Source organism: Pempheris klunzingeri, chromosome 14 (assembly GCF_042242105.1).
Source record: "Pempheris klunzingeri isolate RE-2024b chromosome 14, fPemKlu1.hap1, whole genome shotgun sequence".
In the NCBI taxonomy this organism is placed as follows: Eukaryota; Metazoa; Chordata; class Actinopteri; order Acropomatiformes; family Pempheridae; genus Pempheris; species Pempheris klunzingeri.
Window position 1 is genome coordinate 7,356,852 of NC_092025.1, and position 12,720 is coordinate 7,369,571.

At 43.0% G+C, this 12,720-nt stretch overlaps 1 protein-coding gene across 1 annotated transcript; it reads left to right on the forward strand.

Annotated features, from left to right (window-relative positions):
• Positions 1-1,385: 1,385 nt before the first annotated feature.
• On the forward strand, positions 1,386-11,178 carry mpp1 (MAGUK p55 scaffold protein 1). The gene is made up of 12 exons (XM_070843667.1): positions 1,386-1,753; positions 6,415-6,543; positions 6,645-6,723; positions 7,236-7,321; positions 7,416-7,484; positions 8,894-9,090; positions 9,195-9,298; positions 9,378-9,458; positions 9,625-9,705; positions 9,803-10,005; positions 10,185-10,259; positions 10,367-11,178. Exons 1-12 carry the CDS (start codon positions 1,631-1,633, stop codon positions 10,541-10,543), a joined length of 1,404 nt encoding a protein of 467 aa, XP_070699768.1. The 5' UTR covers positions 1,386-1,630; the 3' UTR covers positions 10,544-11,178.
• Positions 11,179-12,720: the final 1,542 nt, after the last annotated feature.

Genomic DNA, 12,720 nt, shown 5'->3' on the forward strand with positions numbered 1-12,720 from the left:
GAAAGTGACCCCCCTATGCTGACTACATTATTGCACTCTATATTAATGTTCTAAAAACACGCAGGGTATCTGCATTAATAAATGATTGTTGTTTCCTTTGTTATTCAAATTAGCACGAAGACAGACACACTGCAGCCTGGACCTGAGGACAACACAGCTGCCGGGATCACCGTCAGCAGGACTCCGTTATTCTGCTTCCTTACAGCGTGATTGTGCAACCCTGCTGGGAAGGATGCGGTAATGCTGCGTTCAAGGGCCGTCGGAAGTTTTAACGTTTGCGTTGTGTGTCCACAAACTGATTTAAAGGTCCTGTATTCTGCTCATTCTGAAGTTCATCTTGTGTTTGGAGGTCAGACTAGAGCAGGTTTATATGGTTTAACATCACGTTTTTCTTATCATAGCAGCTACTGCTGTAGCTGTTTCCAGCCTCTGTCTGAACGCTCTGTTTTACATAAACAGAACAGACTGCTGCTTCACATCTTTGTGTTACCGGGAGCAGGAGTTAGTGAGGGAAAAACAAATGACAGGTTCAGTAGGTTTTCAATGGGCGGGAACAGTCACATGATCAACCGATCACCTTATGACATCATAAGGGGAGCAAAATCTAGACACACAGAGTGAAAGATGGAGCAGGAGGGGAAAAAAGTTAAAGGATGTTCTTTTCTCATAGTTTGAGGGTCTCTCTGCAAACCAGGGTCACATATTTATGTTGAAGAGATATTAAAAAGTACATTCTACATAATATGGGACCTTTAAGTGAGAAAGTGGGTTGTCTGCCTGAATGTGACATTAAGGCCTCATACAACAACATGGTTGCTCTTTCTATTAGCGACTCAGGTGATGGATCTTTTCTGCAGTTATCTTAGGCTATGTTTCCATTATTACTTGTCGGCTCTCACACGTTTCGAAAAGCATTTGAATTTCACACAATTCAAAAAAGCAAAACAATGTAGTTAGTTGGAACATGTTGTGCAATCAAAGGGAGGGGAAATTATGTGACAGATATACAATAAAAAATGAGCATAAAGTAATTCCAAAAGACTAAAACAGAGCTGGGTAACCAAAAAGAAACGTATGTATTTGTCTCCAAAGTTTCTTAGACTACATTTAACATGTTTTGTATTGAACAAGCATCGAGTGAACACAATATTTGATAGTCTTTGATACAATCCCAGTAGTATAGCCATCCTACAAATGAAGCCATAACAAATTGCCACTGCAAAAGAAGAAAAAAAGACCCCTGTTGAGAGGGATTCTGTGCTTTGGCGCTCGGTCATGTGCCGTGTAGCACAACAACACCTGGAGTGCTGGGATTCAGGAGCTTGCAGGCAGCCCCTGAATGCACCACGAGCCTGTCCCCCTCCCCTCAGTCTCGCAGCAGCAGTCAGTTACATGTTTACTTGCTTTGTCAGCGGTGTCCCCGCTGCAGATATCTCATGTGCCTCACCTGCCGCTGAGCCAAACCTTGGACCTTTATCTTCAGGGAGACCTTTGTCTCACCGTCACGGTTCCTTATCAGCTGTTTTACTCTCCGGCAGCATTTTCTGCCCGCGTCTTGCGGACCTTGAGCGAGGGCACGTCGGGTTCACAGGGTGTTTTTTTTTTTCCTCCTTCCAGCTAACAGGGAAAGATGACGCTGAAATCCAATAAAAACGAACCTGCAGTCGTACTGGAGTCTGTCAGCAGCGTCCGGACGGCCCTGTCCGACCTGTACCTGGAGCAGCTCCTGCAAAACAAACCAAAGTCTGACAAGGTAGGTTTTCACCTTCTTTCCCTGTTTTTTTTTTTTGTTGTTTTTTTTGCCCCCCAGTTTTGGGTGGTTCATGTTTGCTTCCGGGAAGCAGAGATGCAGCACATGGCCGTGTTTGTTTGTTCCGCGACAAGATGTAAAAACCAGACTCATTTGTGTTTGCAGAATAATATGTGGATGTGTTTGTCTGCTTAACAAAGAAATACATGTATGTCAATCAGCTGATCTGTGTGAGTCACCGCTGCTTTGCTCAGTCAGCCTTAGCTGGGACCCAGCAGACATTGCATTGGCAATTTCACTTCTGCATTCCCCCTAAAAGCACGTATGGAAATTGTTTTTGAGCAACTGAGGGAACCAGGATCTAACCCACGTCACACGGTCTATATTTGTAGCTGTGATCATGAGACTGTGAGCCTGTAAGCCAGCGGTGCAGAGCCATCCCAACAGTTCTGGGTTAATCCAGTAATGGTCACGTTAACATGCTCAGCTGTGGCAGTGCGGTCCTCTTAAAGCAGCATGAGTTGGCCTGTTTTGTGGGACAGTGCTCTGCAGTGCAGGAGAGGACAGATGGATGATGGGAAGTAAAGTTGATGTTGCTCTGCTGTGTCATGTTGCCTCCAGCTATGGTCGAACTGCTGCTCAGGAATCTGAGGCCAGGCAGGTTGTTTACTCCATCACAGTGCACAGTGCTGCCGTCAGCTCTATGTTAAGGCCTCACTGTGCCGCAAAACCACTGACTTAAACTTAAAGCTGGACAACATGTTCGCCTACGTGTATGAGCATGGAGTACTTTAAACACTTAAACCCTTGCTGACCTCCAGGCCTCAGTCTGGCAGCCAGTAACGCCCAGGGAGCTGTTTGTGCTGAACTTCTCCTGTGAATGTGGAAAGTCAGCATTGGTCTGCTGAGGGAACCGGTGGAGGGAGGAAGCTCCTCTCCTGACATCAGCACTTTGCAGTTCAACATCCCCGAGGTAGCCATTAAGCCATGTAAGCAGTTGCTCAGGGCCCCCCTGCTCTCTGATTTCAGGCCACTTTTGCCAACAAATAGTGACAAAACAAGATGTTCACAGACGAGCAAACTGTAACGTTTAGGTGGGCTAATTAGGTCACTCATTCACTGTCCCATAGAAAACAAGCACTCCATGATTCTGTGGTTACAAAAATGACATTTTGCATTGTGTTAAGTTGGACTAAATGAATGAACAAGACAAGAATGAAAGTCAACTTAAACTGGGATAAGTATCACAACACCACAGCCCATAATTGAACTGAAACAGGTTACATTTGGAGTTTGGTGTAATAGCGTGGTGTAATCCTTTTCATGACATAACAACAGCCAGTATTTATTTATTATTTGTAATGACTGTGTGTTCTTTGCCGTACGGTTTCTTTGTGCATCGTATGTTTTCAGCCACGTCGTGTCCTTTCTGACACATTACGCATGAAGACAGATGAGGTTCAGACATTTCCAGTGAGAACAGAACAGTAAAATACTGTGTGTACTGTCCTCTATTTAAAGATAGTGCTGCTGCTAATAGGTCACACTTTAGTCTTTACATGCTTATTTGCTCATTATGTTTGTCCTTAAACCAAATCTTCAGGTTCCCTAAAAGTCACGGCGCTGCCCTGTGGTTGAAATCAGTGTCTGTCAGAGGTCACATGGTCCTTTATCTCACAGTGCTGACTGCTGTGTGTAATGTCAGTCACATTGTGGTATATGAGCGTGTGTTTCACATGACATGTGGCTGTTTTTCTGTACTGTCGATTCTTTATCTAGACTGAATGGGCCTGTTCTGATCAATACATGTTCCCGCTCAGTGTTTCTGTTCTGCCTTCCGCTAAACTCTCCAGACACTTTAGACTTACTGTGACCAAGCCCTGCTCAGGCAGCCATTCATGCGTTTAAACAAAGGAGGACAACTGCACACCCTGTTACTGTAACCTCACTCTTCACTGTCACCGCCTCAGACTTGACAGTCCAAATGTTAAGACCCAAACAAGCTGAGGCAAGTCAGATGAGATGGAAGACTGAATGTTCAGTACTGGTTTTGAGCGGCCCCCTCCAGCTCTTTCTGCATTATCTGTCCAAATTCCTCCAATCTGCTTCCAAAAACATTGAGGGAGTCTCCTAAAGGTCAAATACTGTTTCTCCTACTGTGTTCCTTCAAGAGATAAAGACGCCTCTGCCCCGCTGGCAGGAGATCCACCCGACATCGTGCAGGGTGGAAATGATTAATGATGAATATTGATGATTGAAAGGCAGGAAGGAGCAGATAAGAAAGCGACAGCTTGTATTATAATGTGATCAGTCGTGTTAGATCATGGTCCCACTGTATGTGGAGAAAAGCAGCAGGGACAATGGGTTTAGATTTGTTTTACCTTATCGGAGAGTGGCTCTGTGAAAACACATCGGTCACACTCACACTCACTGTTTGATGTGCCTCAGATAAAGCCAATGCCGTCTTCAGATGAGACGAGCAAATGGGCAGAACAGGAAGCACTCTGCTCTCTCTCCTGAGTGCGTTCTGCCGTCTTTGTTTATCCTGTCGCTTCTCCACGCCCAAAACTGGCATTCAGGCCTCTGGAAAGGGCTTCCTGACCCCAGCTGTAGTAACACGTGCCGACTGTTAACGGCAGAGTGGAACGCATTGTTACGAAGCTTTTAATCATGTGTTTATCTCTTTAAACGCTATCTCTGATAGTGTGAGTGATGGAGCTCATTGTCAAACTCAAGATGAGGAGCGTTTGATTAGAAATGCCCTTTAGAGCTAATCCAAAGACACACACACACACACACACTCACACTCCAATACCTTTCTGCATGTGAGAAATCTGTCCATGTCCCTCAGATAGCCTCAGCTGTTCAGTGGCAGATTATCGCACTGATGATATGCGACCTTTAGATTTTAGATTTGAGCTCTGTCGGTTTCCTTCCTGCTCAGTCCTGAGAGGCAGCACTTTGTTGAGAGGAAATAAAGTCTCCGGCTCCATTCCTTGAGGGCAATTACAAAGCATTGGTGGAAATAGTTTCTCTGAATTTTGAAAAACAAGAAATGCCATTATGCAGTAGCCCAGCCGCTCCAACCCCTGGTGCTTTCATCATTGCAGTTCATTTACAGATGGAATAAGATCACACATATAAGACTCCAAAATGAGCTTCCTGTTGTCTTTGGAGCAGCTCCAGAATCAAATGTTTCTGTCCAGAAACAGAAATAGAACAGTTTTGGATTTCAGAGATACAAATCTGTGTGTGTGTGTGTGTGTGTGTGTGTGTTTCAGGACAAATATGTATGTGGTGATGTTATCTGTAGTAGTAAAATTGCTGTTCAGAGTCCTCTCCTCAGAGGATGGAATTTCATCTGTGTACCACCCGTCCAAATACTCCCTCCTGGTACAGGACAGTCCTGATACATAACAGTCTGGTAAATAACTATCATGTTACACAGAAAACTACCGGCCGACTATCGGGGCTCCTGCATTCAGGCTTTCTTTTTTTTTTGTTTTCTATGTTTTGAAATCATCTTACTGAGTACAGTTTTCTGAATGATTAAGTCAAAATATTGTGAAGACAGACACGTTACAGGTAATAGTCTTAACAAGAACAAATATTTTCAATTAAGAGAACATAGTTGAAACTCATAAGAGGTAAGCATACAGTAGAGATTCCTGCCTGTGTGACACACACACACACACACACACACACACAAAACTGCTGTTATGTGCAGTATTTCAGGGCTGAGCTTACAGGCGAGGAGGAGGGCGATAATGAAGTTTATTGGTTTATTATAGCGCTGATGCTGGAAGGGAGATAATTTTTTTTTTTTTGGCTGAAGCTGTGATGATGTGTCATCCTCATGCAGAAGGTTTGAGCTGATGCAGGTAATTGTGTCTCTGATGACTGCTCAGTGACCAATTTATTGAAACCTTTTAAATCGCGTGCATTCATTGTTCTATATTCCGCATGAGTGAATACACAGAATGGCAGATTACTCTCCAGGTATCATTACAGGGTGTCTTACCCTGTGCCTGATACATTTAATGTGATCCCTTGATTGTCTTTACGAGTCAGAGGAGCTCTTTCTCATGTAGCTTTAAAAATCCGTGGATGTCTTCTCTGACAGCAGTCTGGACCAGAGACCATCTTTGTTGACACTATGGAAGTAACGTGGACATTTTCTGGTGATGGAAATTTCCTCCTGTGTGCTCATTTAAGTGTAAAAGCAGAGCATGACTGCCCTCTCTTCTTTGATGTCTGTAAACTTTGAAAATGAAATCAAACACCCGTACTTAGGGAAGACTGTCCAAGAAGAATTAGCCTCTTTACATTAATGCTGCTCTTTGACCCTGAAGTGACTGCTGGTATCCATGACCACATGAACCTGGCGGACCAGATGACTGGACGTGGTTAATGAGGTGTTTATAACACTGGGTTAATTTTCAACCTTGAACATATGTTGAAACTGCAAATGAAACGTAGCTGTTGGCACACATTAGCAGAAAGCTTTCACCGCGGCTATTGGAAATACCAGAGTGATAATGATGTGATTTGAGCTTTACAACAATGAGATGCGTCAATGAAAGTTTAACCTTCATTTTTGGCGAGGGTGATGTCATTTTGTGTGAGATAAAACAATAAATGCCCTTTTTTTTTTTTTTTAACAGGCTGCTATGCAAATCTATGAGAATAAGGGGGCTGAGGTTTACACCAACGGCAGTGCTGGACACATGAACGGCACAGAGCTGACCAGGATGAAGGAAGTGGAATTTGAAAAGAATCCCTCAGAGCCAATGGTATACTTTATGCCTCCACGCATACACACACACGCGCCATTTTTATAGTTTTAGATTTGTGTTGCTGATTCCTCCTCACTGACTGTGGTCTTTGTCTGCAGGGGGTCACTCTGAAGCTCAACGACAGACAAAGGTGCACTGTGGCCAGGATATTACACGGGGGCATGATCCACAGGCAAGGTAATCGATCACAGAGCGATTTGACCTGAGCGTCAGTGGGGAGTGTGCTGACCTGGTGTCTGTTAGACAGAAAGTTCTCCACCCCAAAAGTTTATCTCAGTTGTTTGTCCCAACCACAGAAAGCCTGTCCTTAAATCTGTCTAATCTGTCATTAGAGCTACAATGATTAGTCCATCAGATTAATCGCCAAATGTTTTGATAATTGATAATTAATTTAAAAAAATTAAGAAGAAATGTCCACATTTTCTGATTTCAGCTTCCAAAATGTGAATATTTCTTTGGTCTCCTATGACAATAAACTGAATATCTTTGGGTTGGGTTGTGGGCTTTTGGGAAGAGTGATAGATTCGTTTTTTTACCATTTTCAAACAACTAATAGATTAATCGCCAAAGCAATTAACAGATGAAGAAAATAACTGTTAGCTGCAGCCCTTCTTGGTGTTAGCATGCGTGTGTCCTGATCAGTGACTTTGGAGTAAGAGCGTCAGTAAAATGTCTTGAATTCTCCTCAGGGTCCTTACACGAAGGGGACGAAATAGCAGAAATCAACGGAAAAAGTGTGACAAACCAAAGCGTAGATCAACTACAAAAGATCCTGGTAAGCTGATAACCTTTACCACTTAGAATGAAGCCACGATTTTGGCACTTATGCAACCAAATATGAGTTAAACTGTACCATCTTCCCCATGCAGAAGGAAACCAACGGCGTAGTCACAATGAAGATCATTCCCAACCTGCAGAGTCGATCCCAAGCCTGTGAGGTAAAAGCACAAGCAGCAGAGCGGGCTCTTAGCTTTGGGCTTGTGGTGCCTAGAACGTTTGTTGTGAGTGAATTGAGTTTCCTATTTGTTCTCTCTTTTAAATTTACACAAGTAAACGGAGAAGTTTAGCTTAACGTTTAGATCCAGTGGTAACTTCTGGTGGGATAATCTACAAAAATGGGTTTGATTGTATTTCTTTCAGTTCTTTAAAAGGATTTTGTTCTTCATTAGGTGAATCTTCTCTTAGTCAATGAACAACCCAGGTGACTATAAAAATTAGTTTAAATTCGAAGAACATCACTCACATTAGTTCTGCTAGTTTGACCTGAAACACTCTGGTAGAGTGTTTCTTTCTGCCATCTACTGGCCACGACAGATCACTTTTCCCCTGGCGGCCATTCATGTGCCTCCGGGGTGTAAAAATGGCTGCTGGCTCCATAACTGCTTTTGATCTAACAACATATATGAATTTAAAAGAGTTTTAATCTAATAGCCACGAAGAGAAAAATACATGTTCTCTTGTGTTATTACAGTGTAACACTGCATTCATCTCTGTCTTTGCTGTGGTCAGTGATGGCAGTCTTCTTTAAAGCTTGTAGTCCATTGATGTGTAGGCTTAGTTAATGCTGCTTTTTATACTTTAACGCTCTAAGAACATCATTTTTGGCGACCCAGACCACTCCAGTATGTTCAATCTGAAGTTTGTGTGTGCACAGCTACCACTGGAGTAACATGGGGAAACCAACAAATGCTCATGAACTCTACTAACTAATAGTAATTAATCAAAAAGCTGTGGAGGATTTACACGTGCTCCTGCTGTGATCTTTGACAGTTTAGTCAAGGTTTGAACAGAAACTGATCTCTCTCTCAAAAATAAAAGAACAAATCCCAGGAAGAGTTGGTATTCTAATCCAGAGTATGAACAAACAGTATTTTCTGCAGCTGCTCAAATGGATGTTGTTAATGTGTAATATTTTTCCAGGCTGTGCTCTGTTACTGAAGTTAATCTCATTTGGTTGAAATTCGGCTTCGGTTTACTCTCCTGTATGTTCCAATAAATGATGATTGAATGAATTAGACCTCACGCCTGATTTCACATAATGAACAAAGCTGTCCAAGATCACATGAACGTGTAAATTCTGTATTAACAGTTACAGAATCCAAAGATACTGTATGTGTTAGAAAATCCTAGTATGACTTTAGAAGAAGAAGAATTTAGACATATGTACAGGTACTGCAGGCCTTTCACGTCTGAAATGTGCTCGAGATGTAGCCGTTATTTATGGCCTAAACATGTGAGACAAGCAAAATATGCATTATTACTTTTCAATATTAATTTCAATATATCAAACGGCAAATAAATAATACAAATGCTTAGCGAATACACCACATGTGCTCTTAATCCACAGATGTACATGAGGGCCCAGTTTGATTATGACCCCGCCAAGGACGACCTCATCCCGTGCAAAGAGGCAGGTATGAAGTTTCAAACCGGTGACATCATCCAGATCATCAACAAGCAGGATCCGAACTGGTGGCAGGGCAGAGTGGAGAGCAGCACCGCTAACTTTGCTGGACTGATACCCTCCCCAGAGCTCCAGGAATGGTAAACGGCTCTGTCACGCTGGCTCGTGAACAATCCTGCAGTACGAAGTCGTAGACTACGGAAGTGAGCAAAAATATCACCTAAAATCTCTTTTCCCACCGCAGGAGGGTGGCGAGTAAAAGCAAGGCCAGAGAGGGCAGTCAGTCCTGCAGCCCGTTTGGAAAGAAAAAGAAGTGCAAAGACAAGTACCTGGCCAAACACAGCTCTAGTGAGTTCACTGCCGGAACCACGTGTCTCAGTTGTACTATTATATGGGTCTGTCTAACACAGAATACCTTCTTTCGCAGTTTTTGACCAGCTGGATGTGATTTCTTATGAGGAGGTCGTTCAGCTCCCTGCTTTTAATAGGAAAACACTGGTGCTGATTGGTAAGAGTCCTACCTCACTTCCATATTTTAGTGTAATTGTTGGAAATCTTGCATTGGCACAGAACTTCAACTCAATCAATTTTAACTTTGGGTATTTCTCTGCAACTAAAGATACAGACGTGTTTGATTAAAGCGTTCTTGGAAATAAAATGTCTGCTCTTTGTAGGTGCACCTGGCGTAGGAAGGAGCCATATCAAAAATGCACTATTGACCAAATACCAGGAGAAATTTTCCTACCCTGCACCGCGTAAGATGTGTTTGTTTTTTTTCCCCCTTTTCAAGTGAATGGCTCGGTTTGCTGAATTGTCCTGTTGCTAAGTTTTCTTTTTTCACCTTCTACGCAGACACCACCAGACCCCAGCGTAAGGACGAGGAGAACGGACAGGAATATTACTTCATCTCCAACGAAGCCATGACCAAGTGCATCTCTGGGAATGAGCTGCTGGAGTACGGCAGCTTTCAGGGATACATGTTCGGCACCAAAATCGAGACCATCCAGAAGATCCACGAACAAGGCCAAATCGCTGTGCTGGATATAGAACCACAGGTTAGTAAGTCTGTGGAGACGTGAGGGGAGGGAATGTTTGTGATTGAGGGGAATCGTTCTCAACATTAACAACTTAACATTACCCAGTCTAATAAAAGGGTGGGCTTTTGTACTCATTAGCATAAGCGTTTGTCCCTTTCTTTTATACCTAATGAAAGTCTTCTGTTGTCTTTTTTTAGACCTTGAAAGTCTTGCGGACTGCTGACTTTGCGCCTCTCGTGGTGTTCATCGCCCCGACCAACACAGCGGCCCAGGTATTAAACTTTTACACACACGTGAACGCTTTTAACCACCGAACTCCATCATCACACAGCATCATTCATTTTCTTCTCCTCCTATGCCCCCCCCCCCTCTCCCTCAGACGGAAAACCTGCAGATGATCCAGAAAGAGTCGGATGCCATCTTGTCCACGTATAGACACTTCTTTGACGTGGTTCTCGTCAACAACGACGTGGACGAAAGCGTGAAAGGTGTGGAGGAGGCCATGGAGCGAGCCACCTCCACCCCGCAGTGGGTGCCTGTGTCATGGGTGTACTGACGGATGTCCACCACCAGCATATAATACCTTTTGTTTGTTGAAAAGCAGTGCAATATCATTCTTACACAAAACCAGTTAGCGATGTCCCCCGTGTGTATGGGTTTACCTTTGGTTAATGTTAACTGTCTCTGAGATTTTTTGCACAAATGCATCCAAAAATTAAGCAATATGTAGAAGGGGTTTATTTGAGAGAGTGGAAACCTCACCAGGGATGTTTTATTTGGTTGTTTAGACGTGTGTGCTTCAGGCTTTTGAGGGGCTACGGGGTAGTTTTGGTGCCGCACTCCTTTTGTGATTGTTGGAACGTGAGCAAATGCAAAATAGGACCACAACTGTGAATGAAATCCTCTGGTTTTTTTCTATCGTGTTAAACGATTCATGATTATGGATTCGTCCTCTTTTTTTTTTTTTTTTTTTTTTTTCCTTTGTCTTTCATTCTCACTAGACTGTGCCGTGAAATTGAGATTCTGAAACCGTTTGTTCATACAGTATGTGCATCCTCCATACAGCCATAACGTCTTCTACACAAAACCTTTCAGTCACTGACAACCTCACTTGTCTCATCAAAATTGTATACCTCATGGGGTTCTGTAAAGGCACTTTTAAACAAAAAAAATAAATTTCCCAGCTCTGTTGCAGCTGCTTCTTTGACTGTTTCATGTGGGGACCCTTCAGGAAAACTATGGCCGTTTTATCTTGGTGGGAAATCTAACTGCGCAAAACTTTCTTCTTTCATATGTGGGTCAACTTTCCAGTTGACCCACATATGACAGGAAGACTGAAATCTAAAGGTTGATATTCTAGCTCTTTCATAGTTACTTTCATTTTGACTATTTTATATTTGCTGTCTGTGTGGTTCATTGTGTTTGAGCAGACTCCGTGATTCATGTCTCTCTTCCAACATTTAGCACTTTGGCTGTGGAGCAGAACAATTGTGGGCTTGGGAGAAGAAAGTTATGGCTCAAGGCTTTTTATCAGTTATAGATCTAGACTTGTGTGTCTGAGCCGTCCAATACCAGCAGGGTACCTGCATGTGCCCCATCACCATTGTTCCCTCATCTGCAGTGTGGTAGATACAGTCACAGATGATACATGACAGTGAATTTGTTCACAGCCTCTGTCCAGGACAGCACAGAGCTGAAGAGTGGTCCAAGTATTGAAATCAAAATATATAGTGAAAATATTCCTATCATCGAGCAGCTATACGTTTTCTGTGCTCGTGCGTTGAAACAGATGCAAACAGATGTGCACTAAGAAAGCATGCAGTCACACATTGTGATAAATCCTCCCAAATTCACGAGTTTGATTATTGTTAGAATTTCTTTTTTTTTTTTCCTATATTACCTCCCTCAAAACTCAGAAAAGAGGTATGATGAGAAAAACAATATAACTGGCGAAAACACGAGTCTCCCACTATCATAGCGTTTATTTGTTTAGACCGTTTAAAAGTCAACTTCAACATTTTGCAGCATGGATAATAAAAGAATAATTGTATAGTTTGCATAACGTTCTAGTTTCACACTAACAGCACCATGCGTATTCAAACACAACCTACTTCTGATTTTGAGATTCTACTTTGCATCTACAGAATCACTGGGATGCTGCTTTCACTGTCCATCCCTCCTAAAGGCCCCAGTATTATCAGCAGGCCTACAGCTTACTGAGTTAGCAGCTAGCGACTATGCCAGGCAATCTCAGCAGCAGGAACTGACTCCAGACCACTAAGTTGTAGACACCTTGCTTGTGCTGACGTGTGCTGTAAGCTTTTACACTTGTATTTGCTGATGGCTCTGGGGCCAAAGAATGCCACAGATTACCTCAAGAACAAGCTGTTGTTTTTTCTCAGATCCCCCTTCGTCACTGAAGAAGCAGCAACAGCAGCGTCCTCTGCTGTTTGCAAAGAGAAGTGAGAAAGCTAACAGCACCTGGTATTCCCAGGTAGACTACCATCCAAGTACTAACCAGGCCTGACCCTGCTTAGCAGCCAAGATCAGACGTGCTCAGGTTGGTATGGCTGTAAGCGACAGGTGATGAGGCAAACGGACATTATAACCCCCATCACACCAACATATTTAACACCCAAGCACTACTAGCTGGGGTAACTTTTTGGAAAAGTAACTCAAATACAAAGTGACTTTATGAAGGAACTCTTTTGGAAAATTCTTTTAAAGGTAACT